The sequence below is a fragment of the Acyrthosiphon pisum genome, chromosome X (assembly GCF_005508785.2).
Source record: "Acyrthosiphon pisum isolate AL4f chromosome X, pea_aphid_22Mar2018_4r6ur, whole genome shotgun sequence".
In the NCBI taxonomy this organism is placed as follows: Eukaryota; Metazoa; Arthropoda; class Insecta; order Hemiptera; family Aphididae; genus Acyrthosiphon; species Acyrthosiphon pisum.
Window position 1 is genome coordinate 1,646,629 of NC_042493.1, and position 24,608 is coordinate 1,671,236.

General features: G+C 29.1%; 2 protein-coding genes across 3 annotated transcripts in view; both read left to right on the top strand.

Annotated features, from left to right (window-relative positions):
• LOC100165329 (adenylate kinase isoenzyme 5) overlaps positions 1-7,359 on the top strand; it is a 52,945-nt gene extending 45,586 nt beyond the window's left edge. Inside the window, exons 4-10 of the mRNA XM_001945324.5 lie at positions 2,139-2,281; positions 3,054-3,236; positions 4,105-4,390; positions 5,038-5,192; positions 5,265-5,378; positions 5,628-5,792; positions 6,675-7,359. Coding sequence (XP_001945359.2) covers positions 2,139-2,281; positions 3,054-3,236; positions 4,105-4,390; positions 5,038-5,192; positions 5,265-5,378; positions 5,628-5,792; positions 6,675-7,001 — 1,373 coding nt within the window. The 3' untranslated portion in view covers positions 7,002-7,359. The remainder of the gene's footprint in view (positions 1-2,138; positions 2,282-3,053; positions 3,237-4,104; positions 4,391-5,037; positions 5,193-5,264; positions 5,379-5,627; positions 5,793-6,674) is intronic.
• Positions 7,360-18,176: 10,817 nt separating this feature from the next.
• LOC100571638 lies at positions 18,177-20,516 on the top strand. Of its 2 annotated transcripts, XM_008180617.2 has the most exons (3): positions 18,177-18,619; positions 19,878-20,086; positions 20,206-20,516. In XM_008180617.2, exons 1-3 carry the CDS (start codon positions 18,500-18,502, stop codon positions 20,207-20,209), a joined length of 333 nt encoding a protein of 110 aa, XP_008178839.1. In that variant the 5' UTR covers positions 18,177-18,499; the 3' UTR covers positions 20,210-20,516. The 2 variants fall into 2 exon arrangements, 1 of the variants encoding a protein (XP_008178839.1); XR_510303.2 differs by lacking the exon at positions 19,878-20,086.
• Positions 20,517-24,608: the final 4,092 nt, after the last annotated feature.

The window sequence follows — 24,608 nt, forward strand, 5'->3', positions numbered from 1 at the left end:
AGCAAAAAAAGTTTATCGCTGCATAAGCTGGCAAAAATTTTTTTTTTTTTGATAACGCGTATTTAACAACCATTATAATATATTATGTGGTTAGGTTTTACCTACAGTATTAGAACCCTTACATTTAATTTTAATCTTTATTTGAAAGAGTACAAGATTACTCATCGGCAAATATTGACAAATAACTAAACAATCGAAAATATCTAATGCCTTTTATAATATAAATTGCTTAAAAAGAGTTATAATATATTTTGAATATTTTGTCGTATGAAAAATATTCATATAAAAATGTGGTGAAAATTAGAATTATCTACAATAATATTATTCTTATTTTAATTTATACCAAAAAAACTAAAACAATTTTTTCAAAAACTGGTTTTGTGTAAAAATCTGGTTTTTTCTTAATTTTTTGGTTTTTCCTTATAATACGCTTTTGAAAACTACTATAGATATTTTTTCTTATAGCCCCTAACGTACTGACAAGATCCACTTTCCTGCAAGAAAAGATATACTGCAGACGTAGGAAATGAATGAATTTATTTACTGGCTAATAATGTGATGATGGGCAAAAAAAAATTCAATAATTATACGCGCTAGAAATATTAAAGACATATTAATATAATACCTAGAATCAGGTCCCTAAAAATATTGTGAAGATCTTTGATGAAAAAATAACTTTTAATATTTGATACACAACGTTTTGAAAAAATAATATTATAATTAATAATAATTAATATAATAATATAATTAATAATAATTAATATACATAATATTATATAATAACACAAATTGTTAAGTGTTTTACTGGTGTTATAAGGTATTAGCTTAACATTTTGGGGTTCGATTCGCATACTAGGTAATGAATAAAATTGTGCTCTTTAAAAAAGAAAAAACGGGCTAGTGAGTAACTGCCAGTCTTGTAAAGAATACTTTTATTTTGTATTCGGAATACATATTCGAATAAATGAGAATTAAGGTATTCAGAATACGTGTTCGAATAGTTCTTAAAAATATATTCAGAATACATATTCGAATACTTTAAAAAATATTCGAATACTATCAGAAAACTTTTTTTCACAACTAGTTTTTATCATTTTTTGAATGATTGGTAACTAACATTTATTAATTAATAGTTAAACATTCAACGTAATCATAAGTTATTTATACATTTTGACCACATATGATACGGCCGATACGGGCCATACGGGATACAACACATTGGTGTTTATGAAAATAATCATATCATGGGTCAATATTATATTTCGTTTAAAGAATAAAATCAATGTTCATGATTTATTATATGTCTTGTCACAAATTTAAAACTATTTTTCTGGATAGGAAAAAAGTATTTTTTTAATAAATAAGAAATACAAATACATTTATTCGAATATTTTACAAAACTGGTAACTGCTTTATACATAAGTCACTGTTTCTAATATATGTGTTAAATTTGAATTCAATGACATAAAATCATTGTATACGAAAAACGAATTCTGATCGAAGCCAGTCTGTCTATACATATTACTAAGTAAATATTTTATGTTATTATTGTGATTACAGTAATTTATTTTACTATTAAGAATTAGTAAGTAGGTACTACAGAGTACAGTAAGTTAAATGCATTTCTCCAACTTACCCTCAAATAATATTTATAAATCATAACACAATAACTAAAATTGTTGTTTTTCGTTTTAACATCTAATTTCGAATACATTTGAACTGTAAAAAACAGTTTTTAGATTTTTTTTTAGATTTTTTGTTACAATATGAACTATCAATGAGTAACATTATTTTAAATGTTCAATCCACTATATATGTGGAATTTGAATAATTTTTACCTATTGCTTACATTTTTGTGTTTAGGTGTGTTTAAAATTTAAATGTTTTTAAAGTTATCGTTTATTCATATTAATAAATGTAAATATTATTGACATAGTTGAATGACTTATATTATGTAAGCCACACAATAGTATATCCACTTAATACAATATTATTTAGTGCCAAACTGCATGTTTGCCTGTACGTATCTACCATTTTTACTTTTTGTAGTATAAATTTGTCTTACTGTCTGAATATTAATCGTATGAGGTGTTTTGTTATGTACCCACGGATAATAATTTCGTTCAACCGTTATTCAGATATGGAAGACTTCAGCAAACTCTCCAGTAAAACGGTCACTGAAGTATTGATGTTGGAGTTGAAAATGTCTCCTGCAGCCAAAACTTTTTTGGTATCGGGATTCCCAAGAAATATGCGCGATGTAGTTGAATACACAAATAAGGTACCTATTTAAATCAAATCATTATTTAGTTTTCAAATGACAAATATTATTAAGTTATTCATATTATGTTACTTATACTTAGTATTTGTTTGAACATGAAAATTATATTGACATATAGCTGCAATTTATTGTGTTCAGTAAAAAAAAAAAAATGTTAAGCTTCTATCAAATTACTCGGAACTTTTAAAATTGATATGATATTATAATTCCAGTGAATAAAATATTATTTGTGACGCAAATTATTCAGGGCTTCCAAACGTTATAATAACGTTACATTAGAAAAAAAAAACTATTGAAATTTATAAACGTAATTATAACGAATAACGATAATCAAAAATAATAAAATACCGCAAAACAAAACATAACGATTAACAAAATATATTATATATTATTAAACAATACATAACGCAAAACGTAATTTATAGAATATTATTTAACAAAAAATAACGCAAAACGAAATGTTTTAAAATCTATTTATTTAAAAGGTCTATTGGTTTCGTAGAAAACTAGAAAAATTTATTTTATGCAAACAATCTAAGAATTGATTATATTCTGTACCCGGGCCATTGCCTACTCACATTAGTTATTATTTTTAAATTTAATAGGTATTAAAATTATTTTATATAACGATAAACGCAAAATTGTAAGCACTTTAGTTCTAAATAATGATAAACCCAAAAATTGTGTTACGTTTTAATTGTAAATGATATAAAACTGAATTTTTTTCAAATGCAAGCCCTAATTTACGCATAATGATGTTGGTATTGTTTAGATCAAAGTCGTAAATGGAGTTATTCTGATATCGTGGAATCAAAATGTGCTGGAACGCCAAATCGATTACGGAGCAAAGTTAGGGCATGTCGTCTTGAGTCTGGCCAGGATGGAGTTGAACAACTTCTACAAAAACGTTACTCCAGTGTCAGACTTTTACGACCAGAGGGGAATGCTCATTTCGGTGAGTGTTGAATCGCAACGAAAATCGTCATTAATAATATCTGCTGCCATAAGCCACTATAATATTCATTAATTCTAAAAACATAGTTTTTCAGAAAAAAATTAAACAGTTTATAACATTAAATTAGCCTGCAGAGTAAAAATAATAATTTTATAAAGATTAAATATTATTATGTTACGCCTTACGAGAATTATTGAACACAGTAGCTACTGCCAAATACCTTTTTATATCATTGGCATATATTTGTTCATAAAGTGATGTTCCTACATTATGTGTCTTACAATTTTAGATATTAAATTAAGTTGTAATCACATGTACATTTTAATATTATATATTAGCTCAGATGTATTTAATATTAAATTGTGCATGTATATATAACTTTATAAACACACTAAATGTAATTATTTTTAAAATTGTGATAATAAATTTTTCAATATCAAGACTTTACGCGTAACATAGTATAAATATTAATAATTATTCAATTCTATTTGGGACCAATGTTAAATTTAAACCAAAAATTTGAATTTTGTTGGACATACCTATAGTTCAATAAGCTGCTCTGTACACACAATAATTAGGTATACTTACTACGTAGAAAAGCGAAAAGTAACTCCAGATAACTTTCTACTTTTTGTTCTAGTATTTGGTCATACTGGTTATTTGATTTTATCCTTTATGCATATATACATACCTACCACCTTTGTTATTTTATTATATATTCATTTTTATTATGAGAATTGATAGATAATTTGAATATCTTTCGATTTTAACAAAATGGCTTATGACGGAATAATTATAATAAAATTACTATGCGGGTGCTGTGTGTGTTTATTCTAATGTCACTGTATACGCGTTATTATGTCCGAAGGTGAATGGCGAGCGGAGTCCGACTGAAGTGTATAACGACTTCCGGTCCTCGGTACTGCAAATATTGAGCGCCCACAAGAGTCCGGCACCGGTAGCAGTGGCCAACGGTACCGTGCCCGTGGACAACCGGGGTACCGGACAACCGGAAGTAGACGTCGAGCGCCCGAGCAGCCACCGCACCATCGATCTCGTGTCGGAAGCACGGGCCACGGACCTCGTCTCGGAACCACGGGCTACGGACCTCGTCTCGGAACCGGAAACGTTTCCACGAACCATTTGCGTTGTGGGTGAGTGCTATGGAGAGAATAACACAAACGTCGTAGGCCTCACCCAAAATGATGAACGGATCGCATTTTAGACACATTGCGCTTGTTTGGCATATTTTCCATATCAGCCTGACTATTAACTTAAAGGTACAGCCACAGTACACTCTACTTACACTCTACTAGCGAAAAAATCACCAAATGGCTGCAGTCCGTAGACGAAATTAATTTGAACCACAAACGAGAAATGTATTTTTTTTTATGGTGAATTAAATTCTGATACTTAAGGGTTATGCTTATATTATATTATATTATATTATATCTATGTTTGGAAAATATATAGCTGAAACCAATTTTTATGAGAATCAATTCACTAAGCAGAGGAAAACTATTTATTTTTCAAACACATTTTCAGCAAAATATAATGAAAATTAATTTCTCGACCTTTTTATGTGACACGAATAATTAATGAGCTTGAAAAGTTTTGTTGAATGAATTTCTCGTGTGGCTTTTAAGATGGATTAATAATATATTCCAACCTAGGTACAGTTTTATACTAAAATATATTATTTCTAACACTTTTTTGACCGTTTGATTATGACGGGACGGGACGTGTTTGGGTATAAATTGTTTTTTCTGAAAATCCTTAATTCATGCATTGGTGTGCACAGGTGGCCCCGGCAGCAACAAGAGTTCATTGTGCCAAAAAGTACTCAGGGCCAACGCCGGCTGGGGGCATGTTAGCGTTGGACCTTTAATGAGGTCACTGGCGTCGTCCTTAGATCCGCTACAAGAGACGATCAGCAGTGGATATATCCTCGAAGAGGTGATGAATGACGATGATAATATTACCGTCGTTCATATCACTGACTATATTATTGTTTTTATATTATTGCAGTCGATCGTTCACGAAATATTAGATAAAGAGTTACTCAAGTATAAAAATGCAGAGGGTATCGTGATCGATGGTTATCCAAGAAATATTGGACAGCTCAACTATTTTGAAAAAAAGGTACTTATCACGATAAAAAATTAACTCATTGCGTTGGAAGTTACATTTTAAAAAAAGTAACTCGTTATGTGACTTAGTTGGAAGTAACTTAACTTTTTACAATAATATTCAATGCCTAGGCCTTGGTAATATAAATTATTTCATATAACGTGCTGTCTTCGTTAAACTTTTATAGTTACTTTTGCGTAATAATATGAAAATAATATAACGTGAAATATCAAATAATATGTGCACGACATTATTTTTCAGTATGCTCAACGGCCGAAGTTGATACTATTGGATTGCTCAAAGTTGCAGTTAGGTCGCGGAAGGCTAGACGACAGTGTGTCGGCGTTTCGCCGGCGTCTGCAGAGTTTCCGCGAACAAACTCTACCGATGCTCAAGGCACTGGATAAAGATAACCGCTTAGTCGTAGTGAGTGGACGATTGAACATTAAAACATATAATAAATTATTAAACTATGGACAAAGTTGAGAATTCAAGTTTAGACGTTCAGTGGAAGCAAGTTAAGAATAATATAATTATTATATAAATAGTATTGTAATAATAGTAAATTGAAAGATACTTTCATTTCTTGTTTAAAAATTAAAGAAAATTCTAATATACGACGTGATTCTTAAATATATTATTAATGCTTTTAATCATCATAAAATATTCAATGTTTGTATTTAAAAAAATTATAATAATAAAAAACAAAATACAACTTTTTACCATTTCTTTTTGATAATAAGATTACTTATATAAAGACATAAGTAGAATAAAATAGCAAGGAGTGTTGATTATTACTAGGGCAAGAAATGTAATACTCTACAAAACCCTAAAAATGCTTTAATGTCCTAAAAATTCTATATTATGCTCTTAAAAAATGCAGGTAAATTGTTTTTATTTTTAATAAATTGTAATAATGAGTGATAAAAAAATGTGAAAAAAATTATTTTTCTATAGGATAAACTTCAGGATTCCTATATAGGCTAAACCTCTTAATTCTAAATATACTTTGCCACGCCGCCAATTGCAAATTCGTTATCCAAGTTTACGATATGAGATACGAGTAGGTACTTACTTTATTGTTTGTTATAAAAAAAAAATATATATATATAAATCTAAATAAAACTCGCGTTAGCGTGTACAATTTTATGATAAAATTTCAAGTTTGAATTTTGGACCCAAAAACTCCAATAAAGCACTAAAAACCCTATATTTCCCTAAACAATGAAGAAAATGTGAATACCATTTCTTTATTGTGTGCGATATGTTGATCATTACAATGATTTTGAATGTCTATTGATGGCTTAGGTGGACGGTAACACCGACGACAAGCGAGTACAAGATATGTTCATCGGCACACTGGTGGAGACGATGAAAGGCGAGAACTTTCCAGTTTTCCACCGGGACGACGACTACCACGGTGACGACGTCGACACCGATATCCGACAAGTCAACCAGGAAAAGCGAACCCCGGTGGCAGGGCACGTGGTTTCTGGGCCGGCGATTCCACGTCAAAACGGTCATTTACCGAACGACACCAATGAAGACAACAATAATCGGGAACAGAATTTGCGTTACGATGTGCGGAACATGTACGCTCAAATAGGATCATATGCAAATGACCCCACGCTGTAAAACGTTTAAACCAGTGGGGTGGTGAAGGGGTGATCGAGATCCGGCTGCCTCTGAGTTTCCTAAGAGGTGGTGAGCGGGTAATATTGCCAGCAATTATAGGTGATCATTTATAGTATCAACTATAGTACCTACCTATATTTTAGTAATAACTATCTACGACTGGTATAGTTAAAAATGTGACAGCGGTGAACGCACCTTCATCGGGTTACTGGTGCTGCAGGGAAGGGGTGAAATATGATGGACTAACCTAGTGATGATCAAAACAAGACCAAGACCAAGACTAAAAAAAAACTAAATACCTGTTATAGTGTTATTATAGCTGTGTGTAGGTTTTTTGCTATGATCTCTAAGATGAAACTTAAATCCTATATATTATATACGATATTAATAATTCAAACATTAACAAACAATTTAATTTTTATTAGACTCGTTTAAAACTCTGAATTTTAAATTATGCTTATATTATTTTACTTGAATTTGTATTTGATTCATCAATTTACCAGCATTATGAACTTTTTATGTTCCTATTACATTTATAATAAATATCAATAAGTTATTACTAATTAATAATTACTAACTATTGACCAATATAATGTTTATAAAAATTAAACTGTTGTTTTTTTAATGTCACTTTAATAAATAATAATATTAAAAAAAACTGTAGGGTTTGTTCCAAATATTAAATGCTTAATAATTATAATTTTATTATAATGATAATATTTATTATTTATAATTAAACTTTTATTTTTATTTTATTCACCAGCGTCCTGTATAGTAGAACTAAATATTTAAGTTTCTTTTAATATAATATTTTGGCAATAGATAATATAAATCATATCGATTTTGGGAAAATAAAATAATTGTTCAGTATTTAGTATGAAACAATACTATGTTATTTTGTAATATTAATTCCAATAATTTCTAATTTTTTTTTCAATAATTCACCACTTCCTCGAATATTGATAAAATTTAATAACAATACAAATAGTTTCTTATTATTTTCGTTATAAATTATTTGTTAATGAAATCTAGATACACTAATGTGTTTTCAGGGAAAAAAAAAATTTTCAAGATTGCAAGAGTCTTGCAGTGATAGTCTTGTTTTGGTCTTGGTCTTGCAACTTTGGTATTGGTTTGGTCTTGGTCTTGTAGCAAGAGTATTGCGAGACCGCAAGACCAAGACCAATTTTGATCATCACTATACTTATTCGAAATGAGATCGTACCCCGGTGACGACCAGTTTTCTTTGGGCAGCGGTCAGACATATTATTATGGTCAGACGCTGCCCCCACTACAGCTAGCGACGCGTTGGTTGCTGCCACGGAACAAATCCACGCCCATGCGCACAACTTGGCCGCTGGTGTACTATATTCCGTATATAGGATATTATACTAACCTCTGGACAATTTTAAGTTCACCACGCCACTGGTTTAAATCGTTTCGTAAACGGACATTTATTATTCTATAATCAATTGTATAGATATACGCCCAACCTTCGTAGGTATTATTATGATATAGAGGAGCTTATTATTTAAGTCATGGGCGTGCCCGCGGGACTGTGTGTCGCTCTGGTGCAGCGCTGGTTCCGACCAGTACGATAATAATACAATTATAAGCATGTCACTTATTTCCCTCATTACGACCACGAATAAATAAATGTGCGTGGGATAAAATAGTGACGTTCTCGTTTGTCATCCGATCGAGTAAAAAGTCGTCAAGTATCAATACATATCAAGCAAATCATGGGTTGTGGGCTGTTGTCGGGTTGCGGACTGTGTCGCAGCGCCGATTGACCGGCTGTAAATACTATAATAATATCCACATAGTACGTGTACATCAGGGGCCTCTTCGAAAGGTGGGAAAGGTGGGCAGTCCCACCCCCCGCATACCATGTAGGTTTTCGAAAAAAAAAATTCTTAGTTTTCAAAGTTAATTTTTCTGTAACTGATTTTTTTAATTTACATTAATAGTATAGGTACTAATACAATTGTATATGAATGATTCTTACTGATTACTAGGTAATTAAGTTAAATGGTTAAGTTAACATTATATTTTGTTGATTAATATTATGAGGTTAAAATTTTCCATCCGTAACCTCTTGAGAGGACGTCGAGTCCTGCTCGCACGTGTTTTCGAATTAAAGCACAACATATCAAATTTTAAGTTCAGAATAATCCATTTTACTCTGTTGTTTTTAATGTTAGAGTAATTTTACCTAATTGAAAAGTAAAAATACTACTTATGAGGACACTACACGGCCATTTGTTGTCTCCGTCTTACAATTGAAAAACATGGCAAATTTACGCTCAGCAGAACACGTTTAACTCCGTTAGTTTAAACATTTGAGTGAATCGACCTATTATGAAACTTAATGGATCGTAAAAAACCCACATGCAAACAGAGATAATGTTCTTACCAATTACCATCAAGTTTCATTATAGATCGATTCACTCATATTTTTAAGCTAACGGAATCTGCTGAGCATAAATTTGGTATATGACTCACTTGTAAGACGGAGACAACAAATATCTGTGTAGCGTCTTCTTAAGGCCCTGATTAGTATTTTTTCGATAATTTAATTTTAAATCAAGTTATGAGCATTTTTAAATAATGCATTTTTTTAAATTAATAAAATACTTATAACTTGGGCCCAAATTTTTTATGCACTAATAAATCAAGAAATAAGCTCTTAAAAATATGCGTTTATGCCGATAAAATGGCCAAAATAAATATACTCAAAAAACATTATTTTATATATAAAAAAAAAAAAAAAATACTATGAAATCGACTTAAAATTAATATCAAACAATTCAAAGCAATGTTCCTATTTTAATTGTTATTATTATTTCCAAAAAAAAAAAAAAAAATTATATAAAATGAATAGCCAACAATTTATTATTAAATATTATCAATATACTATTATTTATTAAGGGATAGTAAATGTTAATAATTTATACTACACTATTTATCAAGATTATAAGATAATAAGTTATTATTTAATCCATAAGTAAACAAAAGCAAAAATAATGTTTTTGAAATTTGAGTTAAAAATGATAAATAAAATAAATTTTGAGTTACCTACTTTAAAATAAGAATTAAAAGACCAAATGTGACCATACAATTATAAAATATGCTCTAAAAAATGGTATTTTGAATCACACATTCTTGGAACATATTTTGTGCTTAACATACAATATACACGACCAACTAGAAAAAATATGTGAATACGTACAAATTTGAGTCTTATACTCGTAACTTACTTAAAAGTCATATTAGGTACAAAAAATGACTTTGATTTACTTACACTAAATAATAATCTTACGTTTGACTTTAATAGAAGGTGAATATAAAACAACAGGGTAATATTTTGAACGTAAAATATGCCATGTCCATGACCGAGATAACACATGAGGATACGACTTCCTCTTAAAATATATTTTATAATAAGCAATAATATTATAAATATAATATTATGCAAAGACTGAGTTTGTAAATTTAGTTTCCACCTCCTCCCTTAAAAATGGACGCCCCTGATGTACTGGTGTGTGGATGTGTCTGTCAATATAAAACTCATCTATTTGTAGACTTTTTACCTCTATAATTAATAGGTATGTTTATCACATTTCATTTGATTAACATCGGAGGACATTCATATTTCAATTATATTTTAAACTCGATATTTTTAAAATCAGTAATTCTACTTAAGCCTTATAAATAAGACATTTACTAAATCCAAAATAAAAATCAGGTGCAGCGAAAGGCAAGAGTACCGTTCGCTCCACGCCTATCATGCTTTGAGAAATAAATTATTGTCATCCGTCGTGTGCCATTTCGATGCATCGAAAAATGCATTCGGAACGACTGTCGAAGGGCACCGATTTCGGTAATCAAATATCTAACAAAACTACCAAGTACTACTAATAATAATAATAATAACAATGATGATAGAAAAACTAAGAATATTATATTATAATATTAATATTGGTTTCGTCTGTGTTAATTTTTAGTTTTATTTTTGCTACGAATGCGATAACATTGAATAACTGGTGTACAAATAAAAGTGATGAGTAATGATTAAATCATTTGTATATTATCATGTACTTTTGATATGTTTTTATTGTTAAATTCTACTTGAATAAAAATTATTTTTGTCATTGTATGCAGTGCAATTTTTCTATTATGTGTGTAAGCATAATCATATAATAATATTATTCACCTAATACGGATGCTTCGCCTGTAAAATGTAGCTACTCTACAGAGTGTTTTATTATAAGTCGTTTTAACCTTTTGAAAATGACGCTACTTGAATTTCAATGAGTTAGGTACAAAATACGTGAAATCACATTGACATTTTTGAAAATCCCTGAGTGATTCTTGAAAAAATCAATAATTTATAGTTATTTAAAGCCTAGGTCAAAATTACTTTAAACATTTGATCTGTCTAAATATGGTGTTGAAAATTAGTTGCAGATTAAAATTTATGCAAGTTATGTTGCGCATGATGTACAACTAAAGTACTATACATTTTCTAATGATAAAAAAATACACGTTACATTTCTGTCACTACAAATATTTTAGAAATATTTTTGCGTAAAATACATTATTATACAGTATACAGAAAATTATAAACATTTGAAGTCAACCAAAAAAACCAAATATATTCTGTTTGACCAGTGTTTAGTTTTTATTAATAAGAGTGGTGATAAATGTCTACCTTGTATTACACCTGAATACCTGGTGTAGCAATTATGCAATTATGTAATCTGGTTAATTTTGAAATAAATAAACAAATTTAAATCTATCAGTAAGATACGAATGAAACCATGATAATAACGGATATCCTATAGGATTAATGTATTATGATTTATATTGGTTATTATATAGCATTACAAAATGTAAAAGCGTATTTTCATTTAAGTCAAGTTTTAAAAATTGAAACCTATGAATATTATTATATTTTAGTTCTTTTTTTTTTTGTTATAAGGGGGTACCTATATAATTTTATTCTTAGTACAGTATGTAGATATACCGTAAACGTTTGATTAATTTTAGGCGCTGTATTCAAATAAGCATTAATTTGTAGTTGGTTTTCTTATAGATAGGTTGGTATATGATATTACATAAATATAAATGTTCCAGCAAAATTACTTTAATTTGATATCAGAAATATCGACTATGAATAATACAGTTTTTTTTATGCATATACACTTGTCACTTACACGATAATGTTTTCGGACCAATTATACAACCATCACATTGTATATTATAGTAGGTAGGTATATAACCATCGGCTCAGGTTGCGCATTGATAACTGTTTGGTATTTGCCATTTGGTATTCAAAATCCACACATTATTTGTGTATTAAAATGAAAAATATATATAGATACTTGTATTACTTGTGTTTTGTGTTTTTTTTTTAACTTTATATAAGTCATATACATAATATATGGCATATATTACACTATAAATAGATGCTATAATAATAGTTTTAAAAAAATATGTGTTATGCCACGTTAAGTAATTAATAACAACAGAAAACAATAAATTATCTATCGAAAATTATTTAAAAAATGCCTATAAATAAGTCAAACAGTTTTAAAATATTTTTAAAATAATACCATTTATAGGAAATGGTCATATATACATATAAAATATGGTATACATTTTAAGGAACTATTGTTATTGAAAAATTAAAACTTGAAAACTACTAACAAATTTAAACTTTTGATGACCCAAAGTACCAACTAAATGAAAAAGTAATTTCCGTTGTTATAACACACTGCATCAACCCCAACTCCCCCAAATAGGTATTAGAATGATGGGAAAATATTATTATTAATAGGTCGATAATATAGATATCTGAAATATGAAATATAATTTTAAAATTGTATAGAATTGCGTTGGAAAAACCGGCACCGACACCCTTAATGTATACCTAAGTGTGATTAAAAAATAGAATAGATATATTTAAATAGTTACCTAGCTTATCTTTTTAATAGATATTAGGTTCAAATAAATATTTACATTTAGTTAATGAATAAAAAGATACCTTTAGTTAAAGTAAAAAATAATATTACTATATAAGTACCTATAGGTACCTAATACCTACTGATCACATGAAAGATTCACCTATTGTATGTGGTTTTTTATTTTCAACTATTAATTCTGCCACTTTATAACTAGCTTCAAGCGCTTTATTAGGAATAGTAAAAAAAATATTGATTCTTTATTTTGTGAACTTAATAATTGTTTGAAGTAGGTAGTCAATATTTTGATAAGCTAAATGATCATGTTTTTTTAATAAATGATTCTTCAATTTACTTGGAACCATAGCTGCGTTGGATAATTTCACTCCACATACAATGCATTCTGGTTGAGGACAATTGTAATTTCCATACCAAGTAAATCCCATAGTTAAGTAACTATAATTAATATTATATAAACGTGATTTATTACCAGTAGAACTAGCTTGATTTGATTCACCAGAAGTTGATTCAATATTATGGTTAGATGAAATTTCATCTTCATCTAATTTTCACTTTTTAACAATAAATTTATCCATTATTTTAACAAATATTGAATTATATAAAATTATAAAATATCTAGACATAACTGAAATATATATGTTTCGCAATTATGACTAAAACCAGACTGATAGTACAGAAATTGTTAGTAGATTATTAAATTAGATACTATTGTCGATATATGTTTTATAAAATTTAAGATAAGATAAAGTCACAAGACACCGAAGCGATAGGAATCAAACTGGTATGAACATTAAAATGGATTGAACATCGTAATATTTCTACATAATATATGAAACACAATAGATTTTATATTATAGTCCGTTTTATTACTCAGAGCGCTATCATTTTTATGAAACAGTTTTTTCTTAAAAAATATATTTCAAATAATTTCGTGGCACCTTAGGGTGCACTGGTTAGGAATCTCTGACTTAGAGGAATCTTGATTCAACTTTCAATCCTTAGCTATAAAAATTTACGTAGTCAGATCGCCTACCTGGATGGTTTATTCATACCTTGACCAAAATATAATTCATATATATTTATAAAATTGGTTGTTCTGTGCGGCAGGTCTTGGACGTGCCTCTGACAGTTGAAGCACTGGGGTAGGCTACTGTGATGCTTCATTCTGCACTTTGTGAGTTCCAGATAGGCCGACTTACCCTCCAATATGCAATATATATATAATTGTTATTCTGTGAACCATGCATCTATGACAAACAGCATAAGGAGACGTTCACTCAGAGTGAAACAATAACTACTGAACCAGGGCAAATAATATACAGCGACGTATGTGGACCCATGGAAGAGAATTCACTAGGAGGTAAAAGATATTTCACTATATTTAAAGATGATTATTCTAAATATACTTATGTCTATTTTATGAAACAGAAATCTGAGGTTAAAGAAAAACTTAATTGTTTTCTGAGTATGGTTAATACTCAAACAAAAAATGTTATTAAAACTATTAGAAGTGACTGTGGATTAGAGTATAAGATTCCGAAGTTCAATCAATTCTAAATCATCGTGGTATAAAGTATGAAACAGTGTACCTTATACTCTTGAAGAAAATGGAAAAGCTGAACGTTCAATGAGGACTATTTGTGAGGCAGCCAGAACAAAGATACATGCCAAGAATTTTCCAAAATCACTGTGGCCAGAAGCAGTCAATACAGTAGTGTTCTCATTAAATTATACTGGTAATTCAGGGAAAGTATGTAAAACTCCATACGAGTTATGGTTTGATGAACTTCCTAAAATAGAAAAGTTCGTAGAATTTGGAATAAATGCATATAGTTTAGTTCCAAAACAACGACGAAGGAAGTGGGATGCGAAAAGTCGAAAAGAATACTTTGTTGGATATTCAGAAACTTCAAAAGGGTATCGTATTTGGTATAAAGAAAATAACGAGGTGTCACTTAGTAGAGAAGTCATTTTTATGGATGAAAATGTTGTAAATGACCAACTTGTAGAATGTTCTAATAATTTAAATGATAGTAATAACATTGATGTTCTTAGCTTACACAAAGAGCCGTATTTTTATCCCGACAGACGGACATCTGTTGCACGTTTCTTCTTATTTTTTTGATTATGGTAATGATAATGATACGAGTACACTAGATGTCTTCTAGCTTCGAACCATTGGATTTTTTATTATTATTTTTTTTTTCATTAGATTTAAGTATCGATTTTGAATGGTGAGCCGGGTATGTGATAATCGCCCCACTTGACCAGTAGAATGTATTCGCCACGTTCTCGGATGATATAGCTTACTTGGTAGTTGTTCTGTTTCATGTGTTTGATAAATATCTCTTCACACGGTCCCTTGGGTCCGTAAATACCAACGAATAATATATTGTTACCTGAAAAACATAAACATGTAACGTTTTAGTAGATTTAAAAATAAGTCTACAATTATTATAATATTAGTAAATGAGAAAAAACCATTTCAAGTTTTATATAATAACAGACTAGCAATTTATTAATAAAACAATAGAGGTAATATTATAATAAATATAGAGATTAGCAGAGATAATTATTCATTAGTAATCTTATTAGATATTCTGATCGTTGACCATATAAATATATAATATTTACTTTACATAATGTGTTTAGTATTTATAATATCCTCCCTTTACCAACGGCTCCAAAGATCAAAATAGTTGAGTCATGGGAACAGAATTTCCAATCCCAATCTAGTCTACCGAGAGTAAAAAATCATTATTACCCGGAGTCATAGTATTAGCCTATATCACGTTTCCAATCATGTCGCAGTACACGCCATACTAATAGAGTTTTAAAATTCATGAAACTTTTATGAAATATTTCATTTGTGTAAAAAATAAATAAAATTGTTTATTATGTCTAAAATATTGTATTCATAAACCAACAGCAATAGAATATTTTTAAAAGTGGAAATTGATAATAACTGATAATATTCCAGATACGAGCTTATAGCTCAGTTGGAATACGTATCAGCTATTATCAATGTAATTAATTGTAATTATTGAATTATCATGGTTTTGGCTGAATAAAAATAAATAAATAAATAAAATATATAATACGATTAATACCTTATTTACAACCATTAAAATGGTAATTTTTAGATATTATTAGTCATCAATACAGGTATGCAGATTGCAATTATAGCGAACACATATTGTGTAGGTATTATTGGACATATCTATTATATGTATAGATACTGGACTTGATATAAAACCGTTGTAGTCAAATATTGTAGAAATAGTTTACAGACAAAACATTTTTGGTTTTACGCGTCTACGATAAGTTTCAAGATGAAAGCGTCATTATTCATATTTATTTACGATCTTAACAGTTTTTCAGGTAATAATTGAATTTTAATAATATTTAATACAATTATTTTAACATACCAAATATAATATTTTACACGAAAATAATTAAATTTTTCACTGAATCACTGAAATCACCCATTAAATATATTTTATCAAGCAAGCAGTTGTAAACAATTATACAGATAACAATTCGCTTAAGGCATCTTTCCCTCCACAAAGAAATGCATCCACATTAGACAAATTTCTGTTTTTCCATTCTTATGTAAAATATTTAATTTAATTGTACTTAAACTTACTGAGAGGTCAATTTTGTACTCTATATAACTAATTTTAACGTTAGTTTTATATGTAATTAAATTAATTGTCTAACATCTTGTTTCTGTTATTTAACTTATAACTTATAATAACATCTATATTTCTGTATTGATGATATTTTTATCAAAAGCCGTACCTATGTCGTTTATTCTAATAAATACAAAATAAAATAAAACAATAGATAAAATATTGAATAAAAAACACACAATGTAATATTATAATATGTAAACCAATAAACTTACTTTTGTTCAGAATTTAAAATAGCCCATACCCCGATAACCGTGAACAATATTTTGTTTAAGACGCCCAGTGCCGAATGCCATTTTGTCTTCAAAAGTACACTTAGCGGGAACAATGATACCGCCTTGTAGAATCTACTAAATTTCATATATTTGTTTTAATTGCTAGAGGGAAATATTCTACAGCTCGCATTAATCTCTGTTTTTCAATACTTTATTCTTAAACTTTTGAATATGTTTTAAAAAATACAAGATAAAAAGCAATTTTTGCAAATTTTTTAATATAATTATTTTAAATAAAATACAAAATCAGAGTTAGATGTGGCCCGTAGGAGATCTTCTTCTCTCAAAATCCGACAATTCTACAAAGCCTGAGACTTATTCCAGTCATTTTTTTCGATATAATACAGCTGATTTTCCAGAATTAAAAATCTTGAAAACCATATTTCCCCGGAACGTATATATTCGGAAGTATTGTAAACATCTTAAACCCCTTTAAATCGATGATGAAAACCTCTTAATTGAATTTAGGGGAAAAATATGTGGTCAGATTTATTTTATAATGTTTTGTGCTAAATTTATTTTATGATGATCTTGTGTTAATTATGAAAAGTATTGATTTATGAGTTTTTTTGTATTTATTTATGAAAAGTATTGCTTTGTTATATTTTTATGATAAAATCAATTTACTGATGTTGTTATGTTAATTATGAAAAATGTAGTGCTTTGAGATATTTTTGTGATGGTTTTGTGTAATGTGTACTGGAAGGACCCATGTATCACTAAAATTACTGGAGCAATACGGCCAATTGGGTCAAATATTCTTACAATAGTGCGTTTGGTTATGACTTATGACTCATGCGTGTATCTACAAACCGCAATGGATTTCGCAGTCACCTTTTCTAAAAGGTAAGTTTCTACCTAGCTACTAACAATCTGTTACTATACTCCGGCCCACGAGAGAAGTAACTATCGTGTCCCGACCAAATCGCGTCCGAATCCGCGCATCTCCACGTATTTGACATACAGCGAAAGGCACTAAGTGGGGGAATTCCACCAGTCAGCATGCGCGAAACGGGTTACTTCTCTCGTGGGCCGGAGTATATACATTTTCAATACAGCTGTGTAGTTGTCACGATAATTGACAACTGTAAATATTTATAATACAACCTTTTGTTATACACAAATATTAATAATATGAATACAAAGTATTAAAATTATTTTAAGAAACGATGACTTTCTCAAAAATTTTATTAATGTTGATTATGGTGGCATTATTTAAACATAATTCAAATTTATACGTCGATAATGGACTTGTATGGAACGGGGAACTATTTAAGTCCGAAGATTATCCGTACGTAATGTTTATTCAGTTGAAAAATTCTGAAGGAAAACTTGGTCGTTGCACAGGCTCTTTAGTAAAAAAAATGTTGGTATTGACAGCTGGTCACTGTTGTTATAGTTACGAATTAAATAACATAAAACTAAGTATGACTTCATTGAATTTCAATTGTATTTAATTACCTACGTAATTTATGATCCACTAAAATATTTTAAATTCTTAAGCAACTAATTTATAAATGTCAAAATAGGTATATCAAGGATCAATGTATAAGGATCGTCACTATACTCTTAATAATGACTGGCATGATGTTGTCAAAAAGTACGTACACGAAAAATATATTCCAGGTACAGATACCGATGGATATGACGTCTGTTTGTTAAAAGTATGCACCTATTACCTATATTTTTTTGTTAAACTAAAAATATTCCTGTGTATCTGTTTTAATTCAAATGATACCAATTTCGTTACTTTTGCAAGCAGAGCCAAAAGTAACTCTTAACCATCCCATATTGCAAATTGTTCAATTAAGTTCATCATTACACTCAACCCTCCACCAATCAAAAAAATTATAGTTAAACCTATGCTCAAACTCCTCATTTGTAGTAATATAAGATAAATAAGTAATAATTACTTTGCAAATTATTGCTGTAAAAAAATTGTCAGATTGACAGTGTTCGTGAAATAAAATATTTGAATTGTAATTTATCACAAATTGTATATTTTCTGTATATAATCTCTAATAATATACTATATTGTTTTTTAGTCTATTATATAAAGTATCTTAACCTAACATATGTACTTCATACATATTCGTAGATTTCAGTATAATTATGTAGGTATTATAATTATGGTGACCAGTAGCACTTATTTTTGCAGACATGTCCTATTGTCCTAAATAAAATGATGAAGTACACCAAAGACTAAAGAGTACTTATTTTAAAAATTCCAAATTGAAATTTAAAAAAAAACCAAATTATTAAATTCATAACATTTTTGATAGTTTTAGTTAATCTAAAAAATATAAAATATTGATATTTGTTCCTTTTGTAAGTTAATTGTTTTTAAATATATTAAGTAGGGATAAAATGTTATAATATGTCAAAAAAACTTAAGTTATTAAATTTTTTTTTATGACGAAATGTGTTATTAATTGTTTAATAATTTTTTAAACAGATCTAATGTACTTAAAGAAATGCATAGATCTCATTTAAATTATTAATATTTGTTCCTTTTATAAGTTAGTTATTAAATATATTAAATTGTATTTCTTATTAAGTAGGTAAGTTAAATGTGTGGGTTAAAAGATGATATGTAAAAAAGTTTTTGAATGTTTTCTCTATTAAAATGTATTATTTATTAAATTGTTTTGTTATGAAAGTCACACGATTTAAGTCAAAGAATGAATAGGTACATTTTCTTAAATAGGTAATAATAAGATTACAAATTTATAATATTATGTTGTGTCAGCTATGTTTCAAAATTAATAAAGGTTAATTAATTTGTATTATATTTTATAACTAAACATAATATAATAATATGTTGTATAGTAAAACCTATGGGCTTTGTACTTCTTTTTTTTTTTTAAATATCTGCAGGTCTTCATAATTATAATTCATAGTTATACTTAAATTTTAATTTAGCTAGAAAAAGCAATCCCGAATATCAATAAATTTTCGAAAATTGGTGGTTCCCCTAAGGATTTTTCCAATGGAATCAAGTTGAATTATATAATAATTGGATTTGGTATGATTTCCGATTTAAACGATGATAAAAATGATAGTGGTATGTTTGGAAGAATCACGACCGTTGATGTCTTGCATGGTGAAGAAGCTGGTCTATTATACAATAAGTAATATTGATGTGTATAATACAATTTATAAACTGCTATACCTAAAATATATATAAATATATCAAATAGATTTCCAAAAACTCAAAAATCATGGGAATAACATTTATGTTTGGTGCCAGGTGATTCAAGACCTTGTGAAGGGGATAGTGGAGGTCCGATGATTTGCAACAATTTGCAATATGGAACTTGCGGTTTTAAATATCCCGTCGATGGAACGATCCATGCAAACTGTAGCAATCGAAATTTGCAGTCGATTTATGTGTTCTTTTATTCTCATAAACAATGGTTAAAGAATATAATGGGACCAACAAAAAAGAAGAAAGAAAAAAGAAAACGAAGTTCTGGGAATTTGATTAAGCCACGTCATTACTCATTGTATATAATATTAACAATATCATTGTGTAATATTATGTTGATTTTTATTGATTAATTTTTATTGATTAATCTTGTTAGTTTATACATCTTATACGGACGCATGTAAATTCCCGAAAAATAATTGTATGGACAGTAATAGTATACTTAGTGTAATGGGTCAAGAACCATTGTTCGCGCCACGCGAAGTATTTTCCGATGTCATCATAATCTTTCTTAAGGGTAATATAGTTATTTAAAAAAGATAACACACTGGGCAGTCATAATATGATGTTACGTACCTACGTAGTAATTAATTATGTATCAACTAAGTGCAGCGTATCGCACGTTTTTAGCAGTATTTAACGATGTAACTAATAAGTCAATTAGTATATTATAACACGCGGAGGTCGTTGCAAAAGCATAGTATAAATCAATCAAACTATAAAAGTGTCGTCACATACGTATCTCCTCGGGAAAGTCAACAATCATACGAAGGATACGAGTCGTCCAGCATGCCTACCAGGTACGAGAACCGGACTCCGTATCATGACCGAATTTGGCCACTACAACGACCATCCACTCCAAAGAACTCGATCATATGTATATAATATACGAGCCCATGACAAGAGCTCGGCAGACGGTTTAGGGACACACAAGACACTTAGAGGCAGGTTGTAACACCGCTCACTGTCCTATATTTATAATATTGTAATTTTGTACATTGTTAATAAACACTCAATCATAACATAGTACATCAAGTGTCCATTTCTGCGTTGATGTATATATCGACGTCAGTTGGGACGTAACAATGATGAGATTCGGAATACAGTCGGTCGGCACTATCGTGAGCACATCGTGACGAATAAAACGCTGCGCCAAGCACGTTTGACGTCGGGAGGCATACGACTGTATCGGCCAGATCAACGTATTGTGCAAAGCGCGGGTCAGACCGGTTCGGTCACAGGTGTCCCTTGTACAGTTACAAATTGCTCAAAACGAATCTTCTTGATGACCCGCGTATTCGGTAAAAATTAATAAATAAGCTGCCGGACCACTCGCGGCCGACTCGCCGGCGTCTGTGGCGTGTTCTGCGACTGACTCGCCGGGTGTGTCTCAGAACACGGGACCGGCCGTGAGCAGGACGGACCTACGACGACGACCTACGACGATGACCTACAACGATTACCTACGACAGAACGCTGTGGGCGAGAGCAGCAGCAGCCAATGCCGCGGGCAACCAGCGTTATGGCCGCCGTTCGACCACGCGCAATCACCAACCACAGACATTTCATGGGCGGCTCCTGCAACGACGTGGCGGGCGAGACCAGGCTATAAATACGAGTGCGGAGCACTAAATCTAGTGTGTGTTCAACGGAGCTTTCTGCAGTAAGACCCACCCAGGGCAGACTTGCACAGATGGACTTCATACACATTATTATTACGATTCAAACCTAACATAAATTATTTTATTTCGGTTACTGTCGCAGTAAATTTATTAATAAATTATAATATTTATTCTACATTGAATATATCAAATATACAAAAAATACTGTCCACTCAAATTTATTTCCTCGCCGGAACAACCACTATAAAAAAAAATTATCAGTGTGATCAGTGTATCAAGTGAAAATGTAAACAAAATATGTGCAGATTATAATAACCGTACAACAATTGATTATATTCGTGGTGTTGCATACAATTTTTAATTGCAAATATGAAAACCTTCATATTAATATCCAAAAACTAAAAAATAATTGACTATAAAAAAATTTTATTTTATTTTTATGGATTGTCAGGTATATTTATCAATTATGTTAAAACTATTTATAAAACTAATTTATTGACATTTGAATTTATTGTTAGCTATGTAAACCTATTTTGAATTAATAAACAGTGACGGATTTAGAACAGGTGCCGCTTTAGGCCCTTTTAAATATGCCGCCCCTGCCCCCCCAAAAAAAAATATAGTATTTATTCCTGATAAATATATTTCACTATTGCAAATAGGTCAGTAGAAATTATAAGCAAACAAGTAGGTAATTATAAATTCTAATAAACAATAATGCATTTTTAATCGTTTTTTTTCAATTTCTTACAAAATGTATCGCCCCCAAATATTTGTCGACCTAGGCGTTAATCCGGTCATGTCAATAATGTAAGGAAAAAAAATGATCTATAATAAATTTCAAATTAATCATATCACAATATTCATTAGGTGCTTATAACATGTTATATATCAACAACAAACCATGATACTATAATAGATATTATATAATAGTATACTTTAGAAGTTTCAAGTACCCATGAATAATATTGAACAATCACAACAAAATAACTAAAATAGTTTTTCTAGGTTTTTATTATGTAATTTCGTCCAAATTTGAACTTAAAAGGACTATAAAAATAAAACTGTGCTTACGTATTTTTCAGATTTTTTGGTAACAGAATTCACTACTTACGTGGAATCTTGTTTTAAATTTTTAATTCTTAGATATAAAAGTTGAATATTTCATACATTTTAACTACAAAATAATTATTCAAAAATAAATTTGATACATTTTGTCAAAATTCGGTCTTTAAATGCTTATAAAAAAAAAATTGTGCGTATGTATTTTTAATATTTTTCAACTGCTATTGTAGAAATATATCAGGAGCCTTATATTAAATTTTACACTTTTTGGCCAAACAGATAAAACTTTATTGATATTTATAGAAAAAAAATCTAAAAAAATTGAAAACCGACAATATCCGTAAACAGCTCAAAAAGAGTTAAATTATTTTCAAAATTTTATCGTGTATAGAAAATGCAAACATAAACATTCAGTGGAATTTTCAAGTATCTACGGTCATTTATTTTTTAAAAACAATAAAATAAGAAAATCGTTACATGAGAAATCGAGTGAATATGAAATGTTGTAAAAATATGAATTTCAAACGCTCATAAAAATTTAATTTGACTTGCTTGTAGACATTTTTTTTTTTGAAAAAGGTAGACAAACATATGAGGAATCTTGTATTACATTTTCAAATATTAGATTTAAAAAGAAAATTTTTCAAGAATTTCTAACTCAAAATAATTTTCAAATTAATACGTCATTTTTATGTATTTTTTCAATATTTGAACTTTAGATGCTTAAAAAAAAAATTGTGACTGTTAATTTTTTTCATCTGCCTTTGAAACGATATAATAGGAACCTTCTATTAAATTTTCAAGCTTTTTTAAAAAACAAATAAAATTGTATTGATATTTATAGAAAAAAAAAATAAAAAATATGGAAACTAAAAATGTCCGTAAATAAGTAAAAATATTTAGAAAATGTTATGGTGTTTAAAAAATGGCTATATAAACATTCAGTCAAAATTTTATGTACCTACGGTCATTTGTTTTAGAGTTGCACCACAAACCAAAATCGATTTTCTCGAAAACAGATTTTGCGTAAAAATTCTCGTTTTTCCTTAATTTTTCTTTTGTTTTTCACGTCGCTTTTGAAAACTACTGGGAAAAAGTACCCCAAAGTACCAACTAGATTCATTTTACTATCAGAAAAGATACTGTTGAAGAAAATATAAGCATTTTTACTGTCATAAAAGGTGACGAACATATTTAAATATAGAAAAAATATTTTTCTATTTGTGAACTTGTTCGGTTATAGTTGATTAGAAATTTAGAAATAATAATATATTGATTAAATACTGAATTCATTGATGATTAATAACTTATCAGTTATCACTAATTATCATCCAAGGTTAGGTTACTGACAGTAGATACATGAAATTTTGACTGAATTTTTATATAAGAATTTTCTGTTTTTCTATTTTAATTTTTCAATTTAAATATAAGATTTAAAAATGTAATACATAATTCCTCATAAGTTTTCCTACCTTTGTTAAAAAAAAAAAATTTATCTACACGCAATTCAAATTAAATATTTATGAGCCATTGAAGTTCATATTTTATTTCAAGATTTACTCGATTTCTCGTGTACCTAGCGATTTTTTTATTTTGTTTCAATTAAAAAAACCAATAACTGTAGATACATGAAAATTTCACTGAATGCTTATATTTTCATTTTACATTTTAAAAATATTTTTGACTCTCTCAGATAGTTTTACATTTTTTTAATTTTTTTTTCTATACATTTTAATAAAATTGTATTTGTTGGGTAAA

Excerpts from the sequence above, each read along its gene's own strand:
- LOC100571638 (XM_008180617.2), top strand. The coding sequence starts at position 18,500 with ATGTATAAGGATCGTCACTATACTCTTAATAATGACTGGCATGATGTT. Across the intron at positions 18,620-19,877 it reads ATGACGTCTGTTTGTTAAAA|CTAGAAAAAGCAATCCCGAA; the intron begins GTATGCACCTAT and ends ATTTTAATTTAG.